Source organism: Suillus plorans, assembly GCF_016647745.1.
Source record: "Suillus plorans strain S12 chromosome Unknown HD556scaffold_4, whole genome shotgun sequence".
In the NCBI taxonomy this organism is placed as follows: Eukaryota; Fungi; Basidiomycota; class Agaricomycetes; order Boletales; family Suillaceae; genus Suillus; species Suillus plorans.
Genome location: NW_024537388.1, coordinates 960259 through 983312, shown reverse-complemented (window position 1 = coordinate 983312; position 23054 = coordinate 960259). Strand labels below are relative to the sequence as shown.

General features: G+C 46.6%; 7 protein-coding genes across 7 annotated transcripts; 1 reads left to right on the top strand and 6 right to left on the bottom strand.

The window, feature by feature from the left end:
- Window positions 1-1967: 1967 nt before the first annotated feature.
- HD556DRAFT_1204357 (restriction of telomere capping protein 4) lies at window positions 1968-2296 on the bottom strand (the record flags this gene model as incomplete). The annotated part of the gene is made up of 2 exons (XM_041296440.1): window positions 1968-2199; window positions 2250-2296. Coding segments are annotated over 2 exons (279 nt in total), but the record flags the coding sequence as incomplete, so codon positions are not given.
- A 123-nt stretch (window positions 2297-2419) lies between these two features.
- Window positions 2420-2704, bottom strand: HD556DRAFT_1214457 (uncharacterized protein; the record flags this gene model as incomplete). The annotated part of the gene is made up of 1 exon (XM_041296645.1): window positions 2420-2704. A coding segment is annotated over one exon (285 nt), but the record flags the coding sequence as incomplete, so codon positions are not given.
- Window positions 2705-4300: 1596 nt separating this feature from the next.
- HD556DRAFT_1437632 (uncharacterized protein) lies at window positions 4301-6148 on the top strand (the record flags this gene model as incomplete). Its single annotated transcript, XM_041305730.1, has 19 exons — window positions 4301-4340; window positions 4390-4408; window positions 4461-4539; window positions 4599-4617; window positions 4673-4763; window positions 4812-4821; window positions 4876-4893; window positions 4945-4970; window positions 5022-5047; window positions 5097-5131; window positions 5189-5213; window positions 5263-5274; window positions 5322-5337; window positions 5390-5429; window positions 5484-5584; window positions 5635-5694; window positions 5751-5954; window positions 6002-6047; window positions 6104-6148. The coding sequence occupies 19 exons, from the start codon at window positions 4301-4303 to the stop codon at window positions 6146-6148; spliced, it is 912 nt and encodes a 303-aa protein (XP_041166242.1).
- A 1430-nt stretch (window positions 6149-7578) lies between these two features.
- On the bottom strand, window positions 7579-11549 carry HD556DRAFT_1437631 (uncharacterized protein; the record flags this gene model as incomplete). The annotated part of the gene is made up of 12 exons (XM_041305729.1): window positions 7579-7679; window positions 7737-7856; window positions 7910-7969; window positions 8016-8252; window positions 8302-8557; window positions 8621-8752; window positions 8809-9540; window positions 9597-9740; window positions 9801-10340; window positions 10392-10741; window positions 10847-11438; window positions 11499-11549. The coding sequence occupies 12 exons, from the start codon at window positions 11547-11549 to the stop codon at window positions 7579-7581; spliced, it is 3315 nt and encodes a 1104-aa protein (XP_041166241.1).
- A 1494-nt stretch (window positions 11550-13043) lies between these two features.
- HD556DRAFT_1484513 (uncharacterized protein) lies at window positions 13044-14550 on the bottom strand (the record flags this gene model as incomplete). The annotated part of the gene is made up of 6 exons (XM_041308679.1): window positions 14494-14550; window positions 14194-14440; window positions 13787-14145; window positions 13393-13727; window positions 13127-13341; window positions 13044-13084 (listed from the first exon to the last, which is right to left on the bottom strand). The coding sequence occupies exons 1-6, from the start codon at window positions 14536-14538 to the stop codon at window positions 13044-13046; spliced, it is 1242 nt and encodes a 413-aa protein (XP_041166240.1). The 5' UTR covers window positions 14539-14550.
- A 3145-nt stretch (window positions 14551-17695) lies between these two features.
- Window positions 17696-18487, bottom strand: HD556DRAFT_1437629 (uncharacterized protein; the record flags this gene model as incomplete). The annotated part of the gene is made up of 1 exon (XM_041305728.1): window positions 17696-18487. The coding sequence occupies one exon, from the start codon at window positions 18485-18487 to the stop codon at window positions 17696-17698; it is 792 nt and encodes a 263-aa protein (XP_041166239.1).
- Window positions 18488-21906: 3419 nt separating this feature from the next.
- Window positions 21907-22621, bottom strand: HD556DRAFT_1227116 (uncharacterized protein; the record flags this gene model as incomplete). The annotated part of the gene is made up of 2 exons (XM_041297134.1): window positions 21907-22148; window positions 22210-22621. The coding sequence occupies 2 exons, from the start codon at window positions 22619-22621 to the stop codon at window positions 21907-21909; spliced, it is 654 nt and encodes a 217-aa protein (XP_041166238.1).
- Between the last annotated feature and the right edge of the window lie 433 nt (window positions 22622-23054).

The window sequence follows — 23054 nt, the reverse complement described above, 5'->3', positions numbered from 1 at the left end:
TCATCATCTCTAACATTGAGCGCGCTATTATCCACACACATCAATGCCAGAACCCAACTTCTACCGACATTCCATGTTCAACTCGGCCTACCACAAATCGTTCTGGAAGATGACGAACTGCAAAAATTACAACATACCCTAACCAAGGCTGTTGAGTCCTAGATAGAGGTGTAGAGGAGACAAGTGGATGCTGCATAGATAGGAAAATGTGAGGGATTTGGTAGTACTCTGTATTCAAAAGTGCTGGGCACACGAACTAAATTTTCTGGATCGCTCAACGATCTGAAAGCTGAGAAGGTCAGATATGAAAGTGCTGCTGTGTACAAGGAGAAACTAAGATGGGTTCAACGGTTCGTCGGATCGTTTTTATGCGTGATCTACAAGATGACAGTCTCTTAGATCTATCATACACAACTCGAGCAGCTCTTCAGGAAATGTCTTTCCTGCGAGGTCGTCCAGGAATTAGACTCTACTTTAGCGCAGAACTCATCTTGAGCGTTGCACAGCTTTCGGGCACTATCATAGGTGGTCCGGAAGTTCTACCCAGAGTCAAGGCGCGTAATGCCATAGACCTGAGAGGGATTTTCACATTATGGATGAGTGAGTGAGGAGAATGATGAGGAACATGCATCTTTGTCAGGTATTGTCGAAATCGAGGATGATTTGAAGATAAATAAGAGAAGATGGAGTGAGTGACTCGGAGATGATGACAGATGTCATGCGTCGCCAGTGGGGCGTGCGCATGAGACCTCGCTCCATTTCACCAATAAACAGACTGATAAGGATAACTACAAAGGGATCGCAAATACTGCATGATTTGATTTTTACTTGAGGCAAACCTAATTCTGAGGTGCTCGCTCATACGTATGTATCGAAAGGGTGAGGAGATTGTGTGCAGCGTCCGACCACTGAAGAAGAGCTATCTGTAATTACGATCAAGAACCACTATGAGACACGGAATGTATGCCATCATACCTTGGTGTCCTTGAAGGATACCAATAGAAAATCCAGTTGGTATTCATAAGTTGACATAACGCGCACGCTCTCCATGCCAGTGACAGTGCCATGCAGAGTATGCTCTCGCACAAAGTGAAAGTGTGACACCATTGAAGGATCTTGACTACCCTCCTCAAATTTGGGCTACATGCATTTGAGCTGAAATAATTTAGTATGTTGTGTTCCTTGTGAAGTTGTGCAAAAGCTTCGAGAGTTTGTTGGCTTTGTTTCATTGAAAGGGTGCTCGTAAAGTCCACTGGTAGATTGTCGATAGCTTCTAGAGCAGCACACGACAAAGGTGGGACAGAATTGATCAACAAACTCATGGTAGAAGGTTAACATAGTAGCACACAGTCTAGACTTGGTCTAGATGCACTACTCTACTAAGTATCACTGGCGCGACCAGGACCTGCTGAAATTTAAACTCCATGCTTCGCCTGCCACATTTCTCCGAGATCTACTACGTCAAACACTTACATGACAACATCTCAGACGTAGTAAATTTGGACTGGTTACGAGTCTAGGTGAGACCATGAGAGCAGTGTACCACAGTACTGCAGTGATGAAGTGTTTAGTGCGTTCAGTCCGGAGGGACAGGATAAGTACGAAAACTTTTTGGGAAATTGCTGCGGGCCGCTACCATTTTGCAAATTGTAATGCTTTGGAAAGTTGAGTGTCCGGTGATGAATTTATCACCCGCTCGCTTCATTGACATCACAGGAGATAGGCCGCCGTGCTACAAATCCCTCAATTTACTCTGCTTTGCCAGCTGGCACGCTGTCATTTTCCTCTCAACCTGAGCTCCGCCTGTTATTCTTTCTACATCTCTCCTCGATCCTCTCCTCCTCCTCGAGCTCCAACCTCCTAGCTTTGGCACGTTCCATAACAATGTGATCTGCAATGCTCTCATAGTTGCTATCATCATCATCATCATCATCATCATCATCAAAAACAGCACTACCAGAGCCAACATCTGGGAACATGCTAACACCATACTGCGAACTTTCACGTAGCGTCATGATTGCTTCGTCCCTGTCAAGATGAAGGTCTTGCATGATGAGCCGTACTGCAACTTCGGGAATCAATACAAATTGAACAAACTCCGCACGTGAGAGAGGAGCTATCAAAGAAGTATCAAATGATGAAAATGGAAAGAGATTGTAGAGTGTTTGGTGTATAATCAATAAGCCAAGTTCACCATAGCTAAAACATCATTTAGTGGGGATATACCAACGAGAATCGGATGCACTTACTATCCAGGTTGAGTCTTCTCGAAGGTGGAAAACTGGCCCTTCACACCAGTGGTAGTTCAACTGCCTTGTCTCTGGATGTCCTTCTTGAGTTCTCTCCAGAAGATACTTTGGGCTCGGGGACCCCTGGTATCATCATATACAGAGCTCTCATTATCACTGCAATCGTCAGCATCGGGGATTAAATCTTCAAGTGCACTCTTCATGCTCTCGACTCTCTTGGGCACCTCCTTGAAGTCAATGCTTTGTGGCCATCCTTTCTCCAGAGCCTCAGGCAACCAATGCGTTTCGAAGCGATGCTGCTGACAGGCTGAGATATAAATTGCTAGAGGAGCCTTAAGTCCAAAAGGATTTTGAGGACTCGGGTCTCCGTAAGATTGCTGCTTCGCAGTGGCCAAGAGATCATTCAGTTGTGACGTTGGATTACATGGAAGTGGTTCATCACAATATGGGCACAACATAGACAGATCAACTACTTGGTCTATTTCAACTGTGCGTAGAGGCATTGAATAGGGATATGCATGATGAAAAGACGACATACGAGAGTCCTCATCTCCCAGGGTCAGCTTTGTCGAATTTCTGCTGAAACTATGAGGTGGGATTCGGGAACAGCAGGGATGGTAAGAGGATTTACTTTGGATCGTCTTCCTTGGGCCTCTTAACATTGCGCCCACATCCTCCATCGCTATGATCCAAGACTCGCTTGAACTCCATGCTCTTGGAAGATGAATGAAGACCAGAATGGTATGCCGTCTTGAGATCCCGTAAATCCATGGGGAATGGTCTAAGGGCGACGTTGATCCATGCATTGCTGTGATAGTTTATGGCAACTTCATGGTCCTCGTCCTGATGAAGTGTTGGTGCACGCAAGCTCCTAGTGTCTCCTTCTTGCCACTCCTCCTTCCTTGTGATATCGGGCAATGTTTTCGGAGGGGAATTTGGGTGACATGGAACGTCATTGCTACTAGGAGTGTCCAGCTTCAGATTTGTGATGTTAGGATGTAGCACGGCAGGCTTTATTTTGCTGCTCATGGACTTGCTTTGCTCTGGTTGGGATAATACAGATCTTGGGGCGAAAGAGGACCGGAGGCCTTCATGGCCTCGACTTTTGCTGGACTGAAGAGAGAAGGGACATTCTTTCATTCTCTGGTGGATGTCAGTGAATATGTTGACTTTCTTCCTCGCCAGTTCACCTTCAAGCCTTTCCATTTTGCCGCAGGTGTTAGCGTCATTATATTAGAGGGTCATTTCTATAAGTGAGATTATTGAAAGGGCAGGTGCCGATTCGGAGCCTACCGGAGAGCGAGCACTAGTGAGCACCAGCTGCGAACCGGAACTAGTACTCAGCCCTCAGCCCTCAGCCCTCAGCCGATGCGCGCGGAGGCGTGACATAATGATCTCATTAGACTCCGGCTTCTGAATCAATCCCTGACATAGCACTTAGAGACAGCACCATTCTCGTTCGGAGACCTTCATATTTTTACTCGGCAATCACCGAGCGACACCCTCCCCCAACTGGCGAAATTTGTTTGAGCACTGCACTACATCAATCGTTAACTTTTCGTTTACTTTCATAAATCACAATACCATCTCACAGATCGTTAGACATACGCACAAGCATAGCATCTGTTTAATAATACACTCAGAATCCTTGACACATACACTCGCGCTTACCTCATCTAACGATCTGCTCATTCAGCTTCAGCAGAAACGTAGCACATAGTAAGCAAGGCCTTCTCCTTCGATTGAACTTCGCGAGGACGCTTGTATGTACAACACTTGTACTGAAAATCTTGATTGACCAAGTAAGGACTGGTACTACAAGGAATTATTATATAAACTGAATGAAGCTAATTGCTGATGCCACTGATGGGCCTGATAGTTCTCGAAAGTACTGTTTTTGGCGGAGGTCAGATTGCCCCATCCCACGTAATTTAGCTTCTCTGGTCATTCAGCTTCTCTACTCGTTCATCTCGTGTGTGGAAGCGCTCCATAGCACATATATCTGATTCATATGTCCCCCTCATCCTCCCCTTACTCTTCCATCCCCTACCATGAACGATACCCTCTCCGTCTTAACTTCACATTTCATTGGTTAGTATCATATTTCATCTTTTCATGACTTCCTGCTGACTGCTATCAGGAGTCATCATCTCCAGCATGTGAGCTTATTGCAGTCGATCCTGACATTGTTTATCATGATCTTTTTACTAGGTTCTATGGCTTTGCTCTTGCCCAGACCTGGTGGTACTTTCGAACTTATCCAAAAGACAGATGGTCTATGAAGGCCTTGGTAAGCACTGCATATCATGTATATCATCCCCATTTGCAAATCTCCAGCGTCTTTTTCAGGTAGCCTTTTTGTGGTTAAGTTTGTCACTTGAAACTAATTGGTTTGCACTGACTCATATTCCCTAGGACATTAGACACAGCACAGCTCGCCCTTGTTGCCGCATCAATATATCACTATGCCATAGTTTGGCAAGGTGACATCGCAATGTCATCGCATATATCTAAGTATGTCATTTCGCACTTGTCATTCTATTCATATTCATTTTTGACTAGAACATTTGAGGTGGGCTTCTCTTGTTTCATCATATAATGGTGTCGTAACCTCTCATTACTACAGGCATCAATGGGAATTACTGTAGGTTGTCCAACATCCCTTTTAATCATAAGCATTCTCACTCTATCATAGTCAATAATAGCTTTTCTGGTGCAATTGTATGTCTGTTATTTTCCTTTGTGGCGATGAGCACTCATTCCACTTTCCAGAACATATGTTTACCGTATATGGAGACGTGAGGTCTAAACTAACAATCTTGAGAATCTACACTCAAAACTCTCTAGTTAGCTTTGGAAACATTCTAGTCACATTTTTCATAGTAAGTTTAGGAAGTCTGCATTCATATCCTCATTTACTCGTAGCGCTGACGCCGCAGGTCCTTTTGGCATTGGTTGCACTAGGTAAGAACAATCTATCGTGAGCGTGTCATAGTTGATTGATAACTCACAGGATCAGGTGGAGGTACGCTCAGTTTCTACTCTATGTCATCTTACTCAAACTGGTCACAGCAATGGTTGTCAAAACGTGAGTTTTCTTGGTCCAACACCAGACTAATTGACACTGGCATTTCTCCCAGCATCCACGATCCTCTGTGGGATAGCACTCATGTTAGCAACGTAAGCTCACCTTCATATCTCTTGGCCAACTTTCACACCTCACACGACCCTCAGCTGCCCGCTTCTAGTTTTTACTTATCTTCAATGGCATGCGACTTCCTCATTGCCGCTACGCAAGTGTACTTGTTTCATAAGTCCCGGACCGGGAGAGGAAGGTTCGTCCTGTCCATTGTTCTTTTAGTCTTATGGGCTCATTTTTGTCCAGACTTGGTGGTCTCATCAGCAGATTGACTGTGCTGGTTGTCAATGTGGGCTTGATAACTACGTAATCGTGTCCCCATACAGCGCTGTTTCCACCACTGACTCGTCATTTCAGTATAGATGTCACGCTATTTCTCATACTGGTACGGATCTCGACGGGAGAGGTTATCCCACTCACAATCTCTCCCTTTCAGTTTCTCGTCTGCCCCCGCAATGGTGCCTTTCTCGTCCCATACACCCTCATGAGTCACTGCGCCCCTCCGCTTTACCTTCTGTTACATATTTATCCCGCATTGCAGGCTATCTAAATAGTTTCCTCAGCGTGTAAGTCCATATTCCTACCTCAATAACCAAAGCCTCATCCACACAAGTCTCAACTCTCGTCTTGAGCTACGGGAACTGGCCGATAACAACGAGGTAGGCCATCTCGTCCTTCTCTGGTGCTGACCGTACCTGACGCGGCGCCTTCACAGTATGCTTGTCCCAGCATCTACACCATTACTTCAGAGCTGGCATGATATGAACTTCAGTTCCCTCTATAGAGCCCTCTTGTAGGACATAGACATTGCACTGTACATTTATGTTACCGCAACTTCCTCGGCGAACATCGTTCAAACTCTCTGGTCATCCATCAGTGTTAGTGCCCTCTTCAGCAAATACCACTCCAGTCTGCACCATCGTCATTTGTCTCTCCTCTGGCAGTCATCAAGACCGACTGAAAGTAGCTTTACCCGATGGACACAAATTGAGCTGCTGGAGGTTAAGAAGCCGAAACCTGACATCTTGTGCACTCCCCAAGGTGAACGTACACTGAGCCATGTTTAGACAGACTTTGGTTTGTTTTTCAAGAAGGACAGCAGTGTTTATTTGTCTCGGTCGCTCACCATATTCTGCGTCTAGGGTGTAGAGTACAATGAGTGGCCAAAGTCACGCTATGCCAACCCAGAACAAGCTTTCCTAGATACCTTCTGAGTCCCCTCATAGCTCACCTATCCTCATTCACTGTTGTATCCAAGCGCACGCATTTCCACTGAGGCATCCCTAGCTAATACCACAGGATACTACATCTCACAGCAGAAAATTATTCGCAGACAACTCACCTTCATTATCGTGTCCGAGTCATACGCCCAGTAGTACATAAGCTTGACATAAGCTAAAGATCTCTTCGCTCCCGCCTACTATACATTAACTTTAACATTGGGATTGAGGCAAGTTTCTGGCTGCACTAAGAGTCCTACTTGTTGAGTTTGTACCAAATTCAGAAATCTGCCGGGATGCCCCCAGGGAGAATCTGACTGTCTCCAACGGTTCTCTCAGAGTCTCCATATATGTAGGCTCATGACTAGCTTAACTTATATTACCAAGTCGAGAAATTTGGCAGGCGAAGCACAGAGTTTGAATTTTAACAGGTGCCAGTGACGGTGGTGCCGCTTTAGTTAATGGTTGTTTGTGCGCAGCATGAGCGACACAAGGACCTTCATTCACATCGTACAAAGTACTGTATGTTGACTGTATGTCTCTCCAACATCATAGCACATCGAGAAACTGTACTGAATATTGAATAGTGTGATAAAACGATACCATTTAATGCATTCTACCCGCCCATTCCCCAATACCAGCCACGTGAAGTGGCTTTGTTTTGTTGAGAGGGTGCTCGTAAAGTTCACTGGTAGATTGTTGATAGCTTCTAGAGCAGCACAAGACAAGGGTGGGACAGAATTGATCAACAAACTCATGGGAGGTTAACATAGTAGCACACAACTACTCAACTACATGATGAGTATCACCGTGACTGGCACGACGCCGTACCGGCACCTGCTGAAACTTAAACTCCATGCTTCGCCTGCTTGAAATTTCTCCCTAAGATCAATTACATCAAACACCTCAGACATAGTAAAGACTGGTTACGAGTCTAGTCTACTGGCGTATCGTACAATGAGCAATAAAGTCACATGGTTGGTTTTACAAGAATGCAATCGCCATCATCAAGATCGTGGCCATTAGCATAAGTGCTGCGAGCCCTCTTATTTGCATTGCCTAAGGAATTCCCTGGAATGTTGTATCAATGTATGAGCCACAGGTGCATGTGCAACAGCAGTGAAGTACCTGTTGAAACTCTTGGACGCTTGGAGAGGTTGCTTGCACTCACATGCGCAGTTGACTTAAGGGCGGATTGTCTACTTGGAGTTGCAGCGCGCGATGTCTTAGGGATCGACGCAGTTCGAGCTGGCAAACACATCTTAAAGTCACAGCCAATGCCTAATGGTAAAGAGACGTACAACTGTGGTGGATAGATGGGACAGTCGCCTTGATTGCGTGAGTGTCAGTGGATGTGCCTGCTACAGAGCCATCAATATGATCAAGGAAAAGCAGTAATCTGCTTACTAGTGACTACCCCGAGATCTCCAACAGGAATACTAGGGCCTTCTATGCCTGAGCTTTTATGTCTCTGATCAATATCGATATGGGCGCCTTCACATGACACCACAGCAGCTGCAGCATCAGCAGTACACCTGTCCCCTGGCCCGCCGCCTTCTTCGCCCAAGTCAGGCTTCATGCCTGTCACCATTCCGTCGGTGGATCCATCACCTTTACCCCACTCACCCACAGGACCTTCTGTTCCTGGAACTCGTCAGCTGAAGAAGGAATGGTGACTACAGCGCAGGCTTACCAGTACCTGCACTTGCCTTGCCTTCATCCTTAGTCTGCAGGGTCCTGGTTGCATCTAGTGTACTAGTACTATGTGAGGTGGGTGCGGAGTTATCAACGCTCAGATTTGGTGGTTCACCATGAGCATCAGGCCCTGAGCGTGGCTGCTGTGATTTCACCAATTTAGTTGTCAATATCTGAGACTGTGTCTCATGCGCCTGCATCATTACAGGAGCTGTGGAGGCAGGCAGGCGGGCCTGCTCATCCTCTGGTTCATCCTGCAGGAAGTGCGTTAGCTGTCTGCTGTCAAGATAAAGATCAACACACGTGCATAAACTTACAATCGTGTGTTGATCTTCTATGCCTTGTATAGCTGGAATCATAAGATCAACGGTATCCTTGATGTTGTATAAGATACTGTCGTCACCCTCCAGAGCTCGTATGCGCAGACGAGTGCAATTAATCTCCAGTTCCTAATATGCATTTCTCGTCAGTGGTGTGCATTAGCAGCCGCAAATGATAAACGTACATGTATCAAAGTCCGTAGGCCTCGAACAACATTCGCCGCCATCGGACTGTGGGTTGAGGAGGTTGCCTGCGCACCTGCCATATGCTTGACATACAAGATCAAATTGACAATAGCAGCACGATCACGTTCCTCCAACTCATGGTAACGATGAATGTGTGCGTCCTTGACATGTTCATCAACCATGAGTGAGGCTGTCACAGTTGGGGCGACATCTGACGGAATCTCAGCACCGTCATACCATACCCACCTCTTCCGCTTGATGGTCCTTCCATTTTCTCCAGCCATATTGATAGCTTTTGTGTGCTTTGCAATCACATCCTCGAGCGTTTTCTGGAGGCCAGCCACCATTGGATCATGGAAGAGATCCTCTCGTCTGTTGCAGTCTCTGCCAAGGTCAAGCAGTATTGCCTTGATAAATGGCTCCATGTCCCGCTTGCTGTTCTTTGATGTGCGGTTGTTCCAGTCCCAGCTTGTGACATGCAGCGCAAGGATCCCAAGGGTCACCTGCAGCTCAGTCGTGAGGTCCCTCCCCCGCCCCTTCCTCAATGTCATCACACTCTGCAACTTCTTCAGGCCATCCTTGCTGCCAGATCCTAACTTCGCAAATTTTTCATCGACCTCCTTTCGGTCCTTGAAAGGCTTTCTCCACTGACTGCAAGTGATTGCGGTGGTCAGGTTATTCTGGAGGCGCAGCACCATCGTCGTGCGGAGGGCCCATAAGCAGGTAAACACCTGGGAAGGTGAATGTCAGCGCTGTACAGACCATAGCTCCCGTCCATCACACTGACCGCCTCCTCAATTTTCTCAGATTCAACCATCCTCGGGTCGTTGCGGAGGTTTGTGAACATGACCTCTGTCTTGTCATCCATCAGATGGCTATGACGATGAAGGGTGTGATAGTGCAACAGCAGAGGCTCGAACCATCCACTGATCTGTCATAATGAGTAAGGACAAAACAGAAAACGGCTTTCCTGCCATACGGTAATACTTACCTCCTCAAATGCAGCGCTGTTAGATGCTAGCATAGACCATGCGATGTCGAGGACATGCCCGCATAATAGTGGAAAAGGCGCCTCCTGCGCACCATCTTCAGGTGTCAGCCACACTGCGATTCTTGCGGTCACCCTGTCATGAAACTTGGCGATAGTGTTCCATTGCGTTGGTGTAGTTCTTGATAAGTGCCATTGAGAGCGCAGCTTGCGGACCAGGTAGTTGGAGTAGTTGTCCAGGCTTGTGGTGTAGCTGGGCGCCTGGGTCCCAATATCCTTTAAAGGGATGTTTTTGAACTGGTCATCAACTTGGATTGACATGTCATCAAAGACATCATTGAAAATGGCGGTATCTGGGTTAGCCACGCTATCGTATATCATCTGGTGCCACTCCTCCAGTTTGGTGACAGCCTCGTCGCAGCCTGACTCTTCATCGTATGTGGCTGCAATTGTGTCACTCACAGTTGCGTAGTCTGGGAAGGCGTCATTGGATGCAAGCAGGCGTAGGATGTGAGTGTGAAACTGAATAAATTGGATAAACATCTGTAACAATACGTAAGGTCCAGCTGCACATACTAGGCAGACAGGGCTTACCCCCATCACAACATCAATGGATCGAGCTAGCCAGGTGATATGGAACTCTCTGCAACGGCGGAAGTGCGATCCCAATGGCAGGAGATCGATGGCAAGTGTCAACACGAGCTTCTCATAGCTGAGGATTTTGGTCAACCGCGTATTTTTCTGCCTTTCCATATTGTCGCGCTGAAGCTGCAGTTCACCCCACGCAGCTGCAACCCGCTCTTCCTCTGGTGCATTCTTATATGCTGCCTTTATCAATCGCAAGATGCCACTAAACAACTCTTTGGACGTTTCCTTGTACTCGTGCAAGGACTTGTTTCGGGACAAGTGGTTTGCTAGTGTATCGCCGCCTGCCAAGACTGTGTCTGTAGGTATGCATCAATGTATCAGCTCTAGATATATATGCCTCCACTGAAACCGTTCCAGTGGCGGAGTTCCACTGGATCTGTTCCACAGATGAAATTGCTTACCTTCATCATATATGATGACTCCCCACTTTCCCATTAGAATCAATGCACCTCGCAGCTCACCAAGCTCGCTGTGAAGGCGGTTATACTCGGCGATGTGCTCCCCTGATGGATTCTTCATCTCATTTATCTTGTGGCAGCATTTCTCGACAGCAGTGATCTCATCCAGAATGTTCTTTGAGTATTTCTTGAGCGCAGCGACGTGATGTTGACCGGATGCTACCACAATAGTATGCGCATCCTTCAATTGCAGTGGTGGCACCTCCTCCTCGTTGAAGTTGAGTGCAAGTTGCAAACCACTCTTGAGGCGTGTGCTTGACACAATAATCGGTATGGCAGTATCTTCTCGCATCACTAGGAGTCCTTCTTTCTTGAAGGATGCAAGCAGCTTATTCACCTCCCTCTCGACCTGCGGACGGTCGTTGTATTTGCCGAACAGCAGTGGATTCTGGATCTTGAAAATATCAATATATGCCACACCCAGCCTGCACTTGGCAAGCTCCATGCCCATCTTCTGAGTCGCATGAGCTGGGTCGTTTGTTGGTGTATTTGCCTCTACTGGGCGCTTATCCATCTTGGCGCGCAACTCTTTCACCTGCATCCATTACTAGTCAACCTTCTTGTATTCCACAACTTGTTGATGATGAAGACGTACCGTCGGTCTCTCATTGGCAGATGACTCGGAGTTGCGTTTGCGGCGGCCCATGTCGATTACAGCGGTAGGTGCACTATGAATAACCTTTGCAGCAAGCTTGAATCTTGCAGTTCAATTTGTTCTGGCTCAATTTATGCCAAATCAAGATCCCGAGCCGCCCACTGAGTGGGGCTTTTAGGCAGCTGCTCGCATAGTGTCGCATCGAAGTTTGTGTTCTCTCAACCAATTGGGCCGAGGACGTTATCTTTACAATTGGTAAACAACTATTCACTCTCACCATCGGACTCATCGTCGTCATGCCGTTATTCTCATCAGCATCTTCCTCATCGCCGCCGTCTTGTCAGCCCTCCTCAGCTGCCTCTGGATCGCTCAGTGTTGGCTTTGCCAGCGGTGCTTCTTGGCGACGCATCTCCTGGAAGAGAGTAGGTGAGCCACATGTCAGGCACCTTTTCCAGTCTGGCACCTGGAGGCGTATACATTACTGTAACATAAACAGATGGTTCAAAAGACTAGATCGAGAATCACTGCCAATCAGTAAATTGGTGAGAAGTCGATATTGTGTTGTAAGCCCAAATGCTTCTTCCCAGTACATTATGATACAATGTAATATACTTATAATGTTAACAATCTAAAGCATTGCTTATGTAAATTGTAATCACGCCAATTCATGCTTCGGCTACTATATTGCTTGACCCCTGTATGTAAAGGGTACTGGTTTCAATGCAGTACAACCGATCATACTGGATGTTTTATATTGTTTGTTGATGTTTGATTGTTGCTACGCCTTCGTTTTCCTGTCTATGACTGACAAGTCACAATAGACATCATGCATCATGGCCTGCGCATCTTCATCGTTGCATTCTTGTCATAGCTCACTTGCTCATCCTGTTGCGTTGGTAGCGTCTTGGCTCATGTTTCTCCTTAGCTTCCTACGACTGACCATAGACATCAAGATTTTCGTCACATTTGTCCTCGGGATGTTAATGGAAGTGTGTCTAATCTTTTGCAAGTTACCAGACCTAGTAGACTTGGCCATCTTACGTGGCTGGCTGCATTAGCGAAGATTTGAGCAGACTGTAGGTGTCATGCCAGGGCGCTGGGTGCTTGGTTGCAAGGTATGCTCACGCTTCAGTTCTGTTCATGTGCTGTTTTACCTGTTCTTTGTTAATCACTACTATTTTGACTTAGCATGCAGTTGACGCTATTGACAGTTCACAGATTTCTGGTTCTGGTTAGTGTGTACAATTCCGTGCGATTGTATCTTTCATCTCATCCTTCACAGCGACCAGCTCTACATACAGTCTTGCCTGTAGTTTATCGAACCTCTACTTTCTTGGCTGTTTCTACTCTCAATACTTTCTTTATGATCCTTCCTATATAAACCTGCGCTCCTGCTGTCAGAGACAATGAGCTCGAGTATATGGCCAGCAAATAATGGACCAAAGATCTAAATTCCAGCTTTTTCTATCCTTTCTCGTCTTGGAAAGTGCTGTTTTTTTTCCCCTGAAACGGGACGATAAAATCCACATGTATGGGCTCTATTATTTACATCGACGTGTAATATACATGCTTCTTGTCAATTTTCACTGGGAAACATCAAGTATCAAAGAAGCAGCAAAGGAACCTACCTGCTGCAGCCTTCACATCAGGATCAACTTGGATGGAGGGAGCTGATAGCATGGCGAGAGCAACCTCAATCTTTGACATGTGTTCCACTTGCTTCTCCTCTCGAGCCAACCGTTCTTGCTGAGCTTCAAAACGTTGTTGGTCCAACTCCCCCTTTTGCTTCAGAAACTCATCTATTGTTGCCATTGACACAGCTGTCGGCCGACTCTTCCCATACCTAAGAGCATTGTCAGCAAAATGAAAAGCAAGTCATTGAAAAAAATCTGACCTAATAGAGAAAAGTTCGAACCAACCTCGAGTATACCATTCATTGATCACTTTAGCAGAGAGTCCCCCAATGTTATGGCCAGCAGCCTTAGCATTCGTGATTTGCTTCTCGAGTAGATTGGCATCGATCGCAGACCACAACGACTTACTCGGCTGATTCTTCCCAAGGTCTGCAAAGAAGGTTCCATCGTCGTTGGGTGGGTCATCTTCACCATCATCGCCATTGCTAGTATATGCCTCAAAAACTACAATCGACGAGTATGTTGCCATAGAACGAGTAAATTGGCTCTTCATTGACTTCCAGCTATATTTGCCCTTGAAATTCATCACCGAAAGCTAGACAAATCATAAGTATGCGACTCACACAAAAACTCAAGACTCGCCTTTTCGAAAACTGCCTTTGGAGTGATTTTGAGCAATTCAAAAATGTCGTCAGAGTCAGGGCCAAGTATACACTCGAACAATAGGGTCTTTTCATCAGCAGACCAGTGGGTATTTCGCATCATCTGGTCTACATGATCACCATCGTCTTCTAGGTTGATATTAGGAGGGAAGACATTCTCCTCTGTAATCGTGCTCATCTGCATGGCCTTGGTGGTACTATATCTACGGGGCTTCTTGGCTGATCTCGATTTTGGAGCAATTGTGCCTGCACGAGCACGTTTTACATTACCCTTGGTGGGTGTGGGTGTGCTGGGCTCCGGACATAGTGAAGGCAATGGGAAGAGAGCCATTGGAGTCCCTCGACTCTGTCCTAAATTTAAATTAGTAGCAAATGCGATTGTTGACTCAAAAAACCTACCGCGGTTACCATAGTAGTCCAGGCCTACATTATGGTTATCCCTACCACTAGCACTGACTCTTGTAGTGTAGTTGACAATTGTTGAGTGCGCCAGTGGCTGGTGTTGGATAGTGGTATATGCTTGATCTGTCCGCATGTGTTGCCTGCTATATGCATGCGGCAGTGGCATGAACGAGGCGTTTGAAATACAGGAGGTGCTGGGAGTACTACTTGGAGTTGGCAAGTTGGACGGCTGCGAACGTGCCAGCTAGTAGTAATAGCGTAAATCAGTCTGTTCATCGTGGAACATGCTACACTTACAGCCAGGAGAGCCTGTGCATACTCGTCAGATGATTCCCGAGCCATCAGAAAGCAGCTATTTACAGGTATAAGCTGAATATATGTCAGCTCACGTTCCCGTTATTCGAACAAAATTTACCTAGGCTGCACCAAACGACTTCCGATGATCAACGGAACGGCATGTGCGTTATTTGTGGGTGTTGGTGGATGCCGAACGTAAACTTGGCGACAGCCCAAGATCTCTAGATCCTCGATCTGAAAGATATATCGAAGACCGACCAGAATGGCCGCTTCAACATTACGAGCACTTTCAACATACATACATACTCATTTCGCTCTTGATACTCGGATCCTCTCCGAGTCGGCACTCGATGCGATATTTGGCAGCCCAGACTTCAATGTTTCAACTGTCGTTGGCGGTGGATCGGATATATGTGGACGCCACGAGATTGATCAGCACCGACGGAGACACTTCCACTGGAGGACTGGAACCAAGATAGAAGCACCAAAATCTTGAGGCAATTTGTTCCTGGACGTACATTGGATGTACAGGTATGATGAATTTTTTTGTCTGTCTCACAGCCGTTACCGGCCCGCTTTGATGAATTTTTTTGTCTGTCTCACAGCCGTTACCGGCCCGCTTGGCAAGGGCCTTAGGATTTTGCCGCATCGTACCCACACCCGTAGTACACAACAAGTGTGTATATAATATGTCTACGTCGTCCACCAAGGTCTTAAATATTATTTATGATTAAGAAATACCATAGTACATGTTTTTGTGTAAGAATTATCGTGGTATCATAGTAAATATATATAATACTTCATGGGTGCAGCAATTCTGAGATTTGTGGCTGTGCACTACCACACCAACGCATCCTTCTTACCAAGCATGCCTGCAGCATTAAGTCCATATGGTGTGCATTAAACTGGACCATCATGATGATGAGAAGGATGAAAATGGCATGATCGCTTCATATCCCATCCGAAGATATACGTATGCAGGTGAAGGCCGCAGGGCGACCCGTGTCAAGGTTTTGCTTGACCAGGGGGAGACATGGACGATGGGAAACATGATGTACGTCTACATGATTCAAGTTCAGCAGCGACACCTCACTAATACCGTGTCAAAAGGTGAACTTTATCCTGGGGAACAATTTAGAGAAGTGGGTTACCGAGACCCATTCTATGGGACCCTTGATGTAACCGAGCACGATACATCCTTGTGAGCAGTAAGTATTACTGCTATGAAAAATGTTCAAATCTCTTTGTGCTTCTGGACATTTGGCGTCTCTCATTAGTAACATTCTGGTGAGCTGTGATGTGTTGATGGTTAGAGCTACTACTAGTATGGATGAAGGCCCCATGTTGCAACAAGGAGACATGTAAGGCAGGATCGTAACGTGTGGGCTGCTATACCAGCTCCCTTGATAATCGACACACTCGATCTTGCTATTAATCCTGCCTCGATGCTCCACATCGATCCTTTGCCATCTACGTGATCCTATTCCTGCCTCGATGCCAATATTATTTTCGTCTGCATGCTCTCTATTAATGGTCCTATTCTTGTCTGTATCCACTATATAGTATCTAGTAGTCCCACCTCTGCACTGTCATCTGGTGCTTTCAGCGCATTTTTGTGTTTGTTCCCACTGGTTTCTATCCTTTTCAAGCTATACTTGCTTTCGAATAGCGCCAATTAATTACGATACCTGTTGTATCAAAAATAATAGTAGATTTCACACCATTTGAGCTATCAGCACCATTCAAGCAAATTGCAGGAGGATGAAAACGTGCTGGAATATGTCTGCATATATTTTCGACACACGGGAGCACCAGAGACACTGCCCTGGCTAATTTTTTTCGTCTGGCTGCAGGAGAGATACATTTGTGGGCAATTTGTGGGTGTTTTTGTTCTTAGGGTCGCATCTCAACATACCCTGCCCTCTTCTGTTGCAGTAAGTTCTTACTGGGTTTCAAAGACCAGTCTTGTGGATCGTACAGATCCGTACGCCTATTAGTTTCAAGGGAAGCAATTGCACTTCTCCGAGTCGAAGGCCTTCAGGCCGTACTGCATAGTATCATTATACATCTACTAGTATGAACCATAAACTATCGTGATTCACATCCGACGTCGTCTACTGTCCATCTGAGTCTTGATTTAGCAGAATATATCCTCTAGGATAATTAGTGTATGATGTAGCTTCTTTGGACCGTCCAACTGGGGGTTGAACATTGAATACTACTCAGGCTGGAAATGGTTGCATATTCTTAGTAGTTGTAACATGTTCAGACCGCCGCCCACGCATAACCGTTACATTTCGTTTGAGTGGGTGGTTAGTAGCAGCTTCTCGTCAAAATCGCGTAGATACACATATTTCTCCCGATCATATTACACTGACCACTATTTTACCCGAACTGAAACTTCGGTTCTGCAAACAGATATCACTGCTAGCTTTCGCTTATGAAATCAACTGAATGTTGTTTCATGCCAACAAATCCTGCACCTTGCGCCTCCATTACTTTAGCAGAGAGATCCAAAAACTGTGGTGGAATGATTGTAAGTATTCGGCAAAAATGGAAGGAGCGATTGAATTACCATCTGCTCCTCTTTGTGTTACGGACTAGGATAGTTCGAGTTCTCCTTAGGCGGATTGCCTAATCTGATAGCGGGCTCGCTATTGGAGAGACGGGGATCTTCTCTCGAATGAGAGGTTCGGGGGTTCCACTTAAGGTAGCGTCGGCTTTCCTTAAGGTGCGTCTTTGACTGAAGGACTGGGACTTGTCTTTCAGAGGAAGTTCTGGTGAAAACCTAGTAGATTAAAGTAAGGAGCATCTACTTTAATCGTCGACCTTATATAAGGCTACTCTATCGTATCTAAGCTCAGCTTGAAGCTGGGTTCTAATCTGCTTATCTATCGAGTCAGAGATAGCATGCACGAGGCAGGCTTCTATCAGTACACGAGGCAACACGAGGCTTGCCTTCTATCTTGATAACAGGAATAGGTCTTCTAGACCTATGTCGTCATAGCGGTCCAGACCGCTTATCTAATCCGGCATCTTCCGGGGTTCTCTTCTATATCGATCCGATGTTCTATCCAGTGTTCTATTCCAAGGGCAGGAGGGGCCCGGGTATCGTCTATAGCCGTGCAGGTGGCAGAGGGCAAGGTGGCAAAGGGGACAGTGTATGTTTCACTGTAACATTACCCCATTACTATCGTCAAAGTCACCGACTTTGATTATCTACGACTTCTTCCATCGTCAAGGACGGCAGCGCCGGTTTCGTGGACGTGGAGGCGAATGGTGCGGGGGGAGTTTCTGGGTCAAGGGACAGTTCGGTGGGATGCCGAAGTTCTAGGTCCGCGAGCGCCATGTGGTTATGCTCCCAATCTGAGAGAGCTTCGAAAAACTTCTCTTCATCTGTAAACTCTTGTAGGACAATTCGTCCGTTGAGTCCAGGACAGTGTATGGACAAATGGTTGGGTCCGAGTTCATCGCAGATGCAACAAACATAATCAGGACACTTCTTCCAATGATGTCCGTATCCTCCGCAGCGCTTGCATGGCGTCGTGCGGGTACAGTTCATGGTAGCCTTTCGCTTTCTAGGCGGGCGTACCGGACGGGTTTCTTCTTCTTTGGCCTTTCTGGTTTCTACAGTTTTAACAGCTTGGTTCGCGATGTCAGGGAAGTCAAGCGGGAGTAGATGGAGCGCGAGGCCGCGGATCCGTTTCTGTAGATGAATGACGGCGAGTTTCTTCGTCTCTTCATCAAGGTCAACACGATTGACTACGTCTTCCAGTAGCTTCGTGGTTCTTATAATGCAGACGGCAAGGGAGGTGCCTGCTGCAAGTCTGGCGTCATGTCCTCCAAGGATATTGTCGATCACTTGGGAGTACGCGGGTGTTAAGATAGTCGCTTCGTTGAAAGCGCTATTCTCAATCGTTCTGAGGATGCGTCCGTAGTCGGAGTCCTTCAGTGTTACAATGACGGGAGAGTTTTCTTCAATAGAGGTCGACATGATGGAGGTTCGTGGAAAGGATGTTCGGGGAAGTCAAGGTTTATATCTTCTTCCAGATCGTTTCAAGCTCCGTTTGAATCATGCTTATCTTTTGGTTTCTTTAACTCTTTATCTCCTATCAAGGTTCAATCGTGAGGGCTTATCGATGCCTCGTTCTCACTATCAGAGGGAAGTGCCGTGATAGGTGCGTTCTTTCCTTTATCCTTTGTTGGTTTTTTATCAAGGTTCAGGAGTCGTCATCAGAGGGTGCTAGTCATTGCCATGATGGTTCGGGTTCTCGAGGATTCCGAGGGCTTGCAGGAGTTTCCATGGAGTTCGTCTTTTGATAGTTTTAGCCTCGTTCCGGAGGTTCTTCTTCTTCTATCTTTAGTTAGATGTTCACATCAGATATCGAAGGTTCTGTGCGTGTGATACGCGGGGGTCTTCTTAACCTTTTGTTTAAGATCGTGGTTCTTATACGCGGGTGTTTATCGAAGAGATCAGTGGATAAGGGGTTCCGAAGCTTGCAGGAGTTTTCCGGAGTTCGTCCTTTGTCCAATAGTTTTACGTCATCTTGGACGTGCATAGTTTTTAGGTCGTTGCGGACCATCGCGTAGTTTAGTCTCGTGCAGGAGGTTTGATAGTTTTAAGGTCTTTCCGGACAGTGGCGAAGGTAAGGCATCCGGGGCTTGCAGGAGTTTCTCGGTGTGTTAGTCTTGTCTTCAAGGTGAAGGGGTCCGTATCTCCGGGTTCGTCCTTCTATTCTCAGTTTAGAGTCGTGATGGACAGGGGATAGTTTAAGGTCTTTCCGGACCAAGGATAGTTTCGAGTCATTTCGGACTTCTGCGCAGTTTATAGTCATGCCGGACTCTTGCCGATTGTCGATATTTATAGATGAGGGTGCGGCCGGGGTGAGGGGAATTAAGAGTAAAATGAGTTTTTAAATGAGAATTTCACCCCCCAAGTAGGCTGTTTGATCACCGATCAAATCTAGAAATCTAAATCAAGGTTTCCGCAGTCAGGGTCAGACTGATCCGTGACTGGTGCGATCTCTCCCTGGAATAATCTAACATCCACAGGGTCGTCCTGGCGGGGACAGTGTCTTGCGATACGCTTTATCGTTCGCTGAAAGTAGTTCTGCTGTTTAATCCGATCTACTTCCATCGGAGTCATCGCGGGTTCTTCTGCTATGGCAGGGGCCGCGGGGGCAGTATGAACGACTATCTCGTCGTTATCTTCATCGTCAGTTTCTTCCATCATTTCATTATCGGCTTGTGTGGGCACGAGGAATGGGCGAGTGACTGGTGCGGTTCTCGATCGTTCTGGGAAAGAAACGATCGGCTCGGCCCGGTTGATCCATTGATCAGCGGCCGGTTCGTCTTCTACTAGTTTATACTCTTGGCGGAGTCTCTTCGGTGACGGCGCTTCTGCCGTGACTACCGATCTACCTTTTCCAAGAACCGAGGCAGGTTCTGCTGAAAAGACGTACTTCTGAGTTTTCTCCGGTTCAGGGGCCGGTCTAGGGATCTTTGCGCGAGGGGGTTCCTCGTCGAAAGTGGCTCTGCCTTTTCCTAAGATCTGGGCAGGTACTGCAGAAAATCTATATTTATCTGCGGGTGGTGAGGTGGCAACTAAGTCCGACTGTCTCGTGGACTTCTTCTCGACGTTCTGGGATGTCGAGGCGTGGGGTTCCAACGGCTTGGTAGCCGGTGCATATTCGAGGATTTCGTGGAGTTCCTCGATTGGGTTTAATGTTGGATTGAATCTCCGTTTTCCCGAAGTTAGTTTCGACTCGTTTCGGAGATCTTCCATCGGCGAATCAGCCGGTTCTGGTAGTTTAGCCTCATTTCGGAGGTTCTGCGTGACAGGTGCTTCTGTCAGATCTAGTTTATACTCATCTCGGAGTTCTTCTTTCTTCTTCGTCAGGGTGCCTACCTCTCTCTTTTGGCGCATGTTTCGCGTCCTCTTTTCTCTACGGAAGAGCGGCTTTAACTCGTTCCTCTTCCTACCTCTCTCAATCATTCTCTCAAGTCCTTTCGACTTGTCAGTGGCAGGGATAGTTATCGTGCCTTTCTTCCAATCTATGGAGGGTTTCACAGCGGCCAGCCATGTGAATCCGAGTAAGATGTCGTCTAAGCGCGGCATTATGAGGAATCGTCCGTGCATTACTCGGTCGTCGATTTTTATGATGAGTCGGCAAAATCTTTTGACGTTGCCTCCTATCGTTCCGTCTCCGTTCATTACCCTTTTTGGTTTCTGAAGGAGGTGCGTTCTAATGCGGTATTTCTTGCAGAGTTCTCTGCTTATAAATGAGTCGCATGCGCCCGAGTCTATGACCATGGTGGTCGTAATGGGCGGCTTAGTGATGGACATGAGGGTGGCGGCAACCCGTAGTTCCTTCTTCTTGGATACGCTGTTCTTGTTAATAACTATCAGCGGTCCAGTCTTCTCCTTACCAGCCGCTGTCTTGCGGACTGTTTCTTCTTCGATAATCTTTCTCCTCATCGGGCACTTGTGGTCGTTGGCCTTGTGTCCAACGTGATGGCAAGAAAAGCATCGTCGTTGCTTCAGGTGGTGTCTTGTATCCATTCCTGAAAGGTTGGCGGCGGCGTCGGTATTTCTTCTGATCATCATGATCTGTGTCGGTGCGTTCATGGTAGAGGGAGTGGTGCGAAGGTACAGTGATAGGCTTAAGGATTCAAAGCTTCGTACGTCTGTCTTGACAATTTGTGGATAGCTTTACGCCGGTCTCGGCGATTTGGTCACGAGAGTAGAGGTCTACGCTTGTCTCAGCGGTGCGGTCGGTATCGATTCAACGGCGGTGCGTGATGAGCAGGGCCGGGAATGTGAGACTTTAATCTTTTGTTACGGACTAGGATAGTTCGAGTTCTCCTTAGGCGGATTGCCTAATCTGATAGCGGGCTCGCTATTGGAGAGACGGGGATCTTCTCTCGAATGAGAGGTTCGGGGGTTCCACTTAAGGTAGCGTCGGCTTTCCTTAAGGTGCGTCTTTGACTGAAGGACTGGGACTTGTCTTTCAGAGGAAGTTCTGGTGAAAACCTAGTAGATTAAAGTAAGGAGCATCTACTTTAATCGTCGACCTTATATAAGGCTACTCTATCGTATCTAAGCTCAGCTTGAAGCTGGGTTCTAATCTGCTTATCTATCGAGTCAGAGATAGCATGCACGAGGCAGGCTTCTATCAGTACACGAGGCAACACGAGGCTTGCCTTCTATCTTGATAACAGGAATAGGTCTTCTAGACCTATGTCGTCATAGCGGTCCAGACCGCTTATCTAATCCGGCATCTTCCGGGGTTCTCTTCTATATCGATCCGATGTTCTATCCAGTGTTCTATTCCAAGGGCAGGAGGGGCCCGGGTATCGTCTATAGCCGTGCAGGTGGCAGAGGGCAAGGTGGCAAAGGGGACAGTGTATGTTTCACTGTAACACTTTGAGCATATTTTCATGAAGGCAATGGTTTGTGTTTTGCATATGCACCAGCAATGTTCTGATGCTACGAGAGCTTAGACCCAGATAAGTAGACACACGCTTGAGATCAAGCGGAGGTGTATTGTTGACAAGACGCAGTTGTTCATGCAAATACAGAACATAATGTTCGAGACATTCTAGATATTGGCGTCTTTTCTCGTGTGATGAAATAGTATCACTGTAAAATATCGCTCAAGGTCTGAAGGTTAATTCATTGAAACAATGCAACTTATGGATTGGTAGGGATAAAACCTATCTCTTCGGCAACAGTACGTTGTAGTGCCCCCCGTCGACTCTCTGTCTTATTTGTGTTAGGAGCAGCAGAGGTAAGAGGCTCATTGCTACGTTCACTGCTTTGAGACTGTTCGTGCTGTGTTGGGTAAAACAAGGACGAGGAAAGTGTGGTAGGGATTTGAGCAAACAGTATTGAAAGGTCTGTAGGAAGTTCCGAGGGGGTTGGTAAAAGAAGTTGCGGGGCATTTGCATAATAATCGAGGATATTGGTATTGGTGGTGGTGGGGCCTGGGGTTTGATTTAAAAAAGGGGGGTATGGGACATGGTGGCCATAGTACGTTTGTTCCACGTACGGTGTATGAATTTGACGGGAGGGGTTTGCTACATGAGGTAGGCCATAGGGGACCGGGACTGGAGCATGTAAATGCATTTGTGCCTTCATCTCCGAGTAGTCATATGATTGAATAGGTGGGTAGGAATAATTCAATGCAATTGATGCATCTTCAGCTAGGCCATAGGTCTCTACTGAATGTTGTCTAGTACCATTGCAATAGTCTGAACTTGGAGCAGGATGCCAGCTAGTATCGTCAGCGAATTGTTGATAGTATTAAGAATAAAAGTTGGCAGATGGTTGTTGAGAGATGGGATACATGTTTACAGTCATGAGAAATGGGTGAGCGGCTAGCCTGATACAGAGGAATGATATTCTAGATAAAAATGACATGTAGATGCAGATGGGTAATGAGACTCAGTAGAAGAAATTTTTGGGTGCCAAAGTGAACTCCAGGATCGGGCCTAGACGGGCAAGGCGCATGAATGAACGCCGACTCGGATGAAGGCCAAGGTTCAGAGTAATTGAGTCA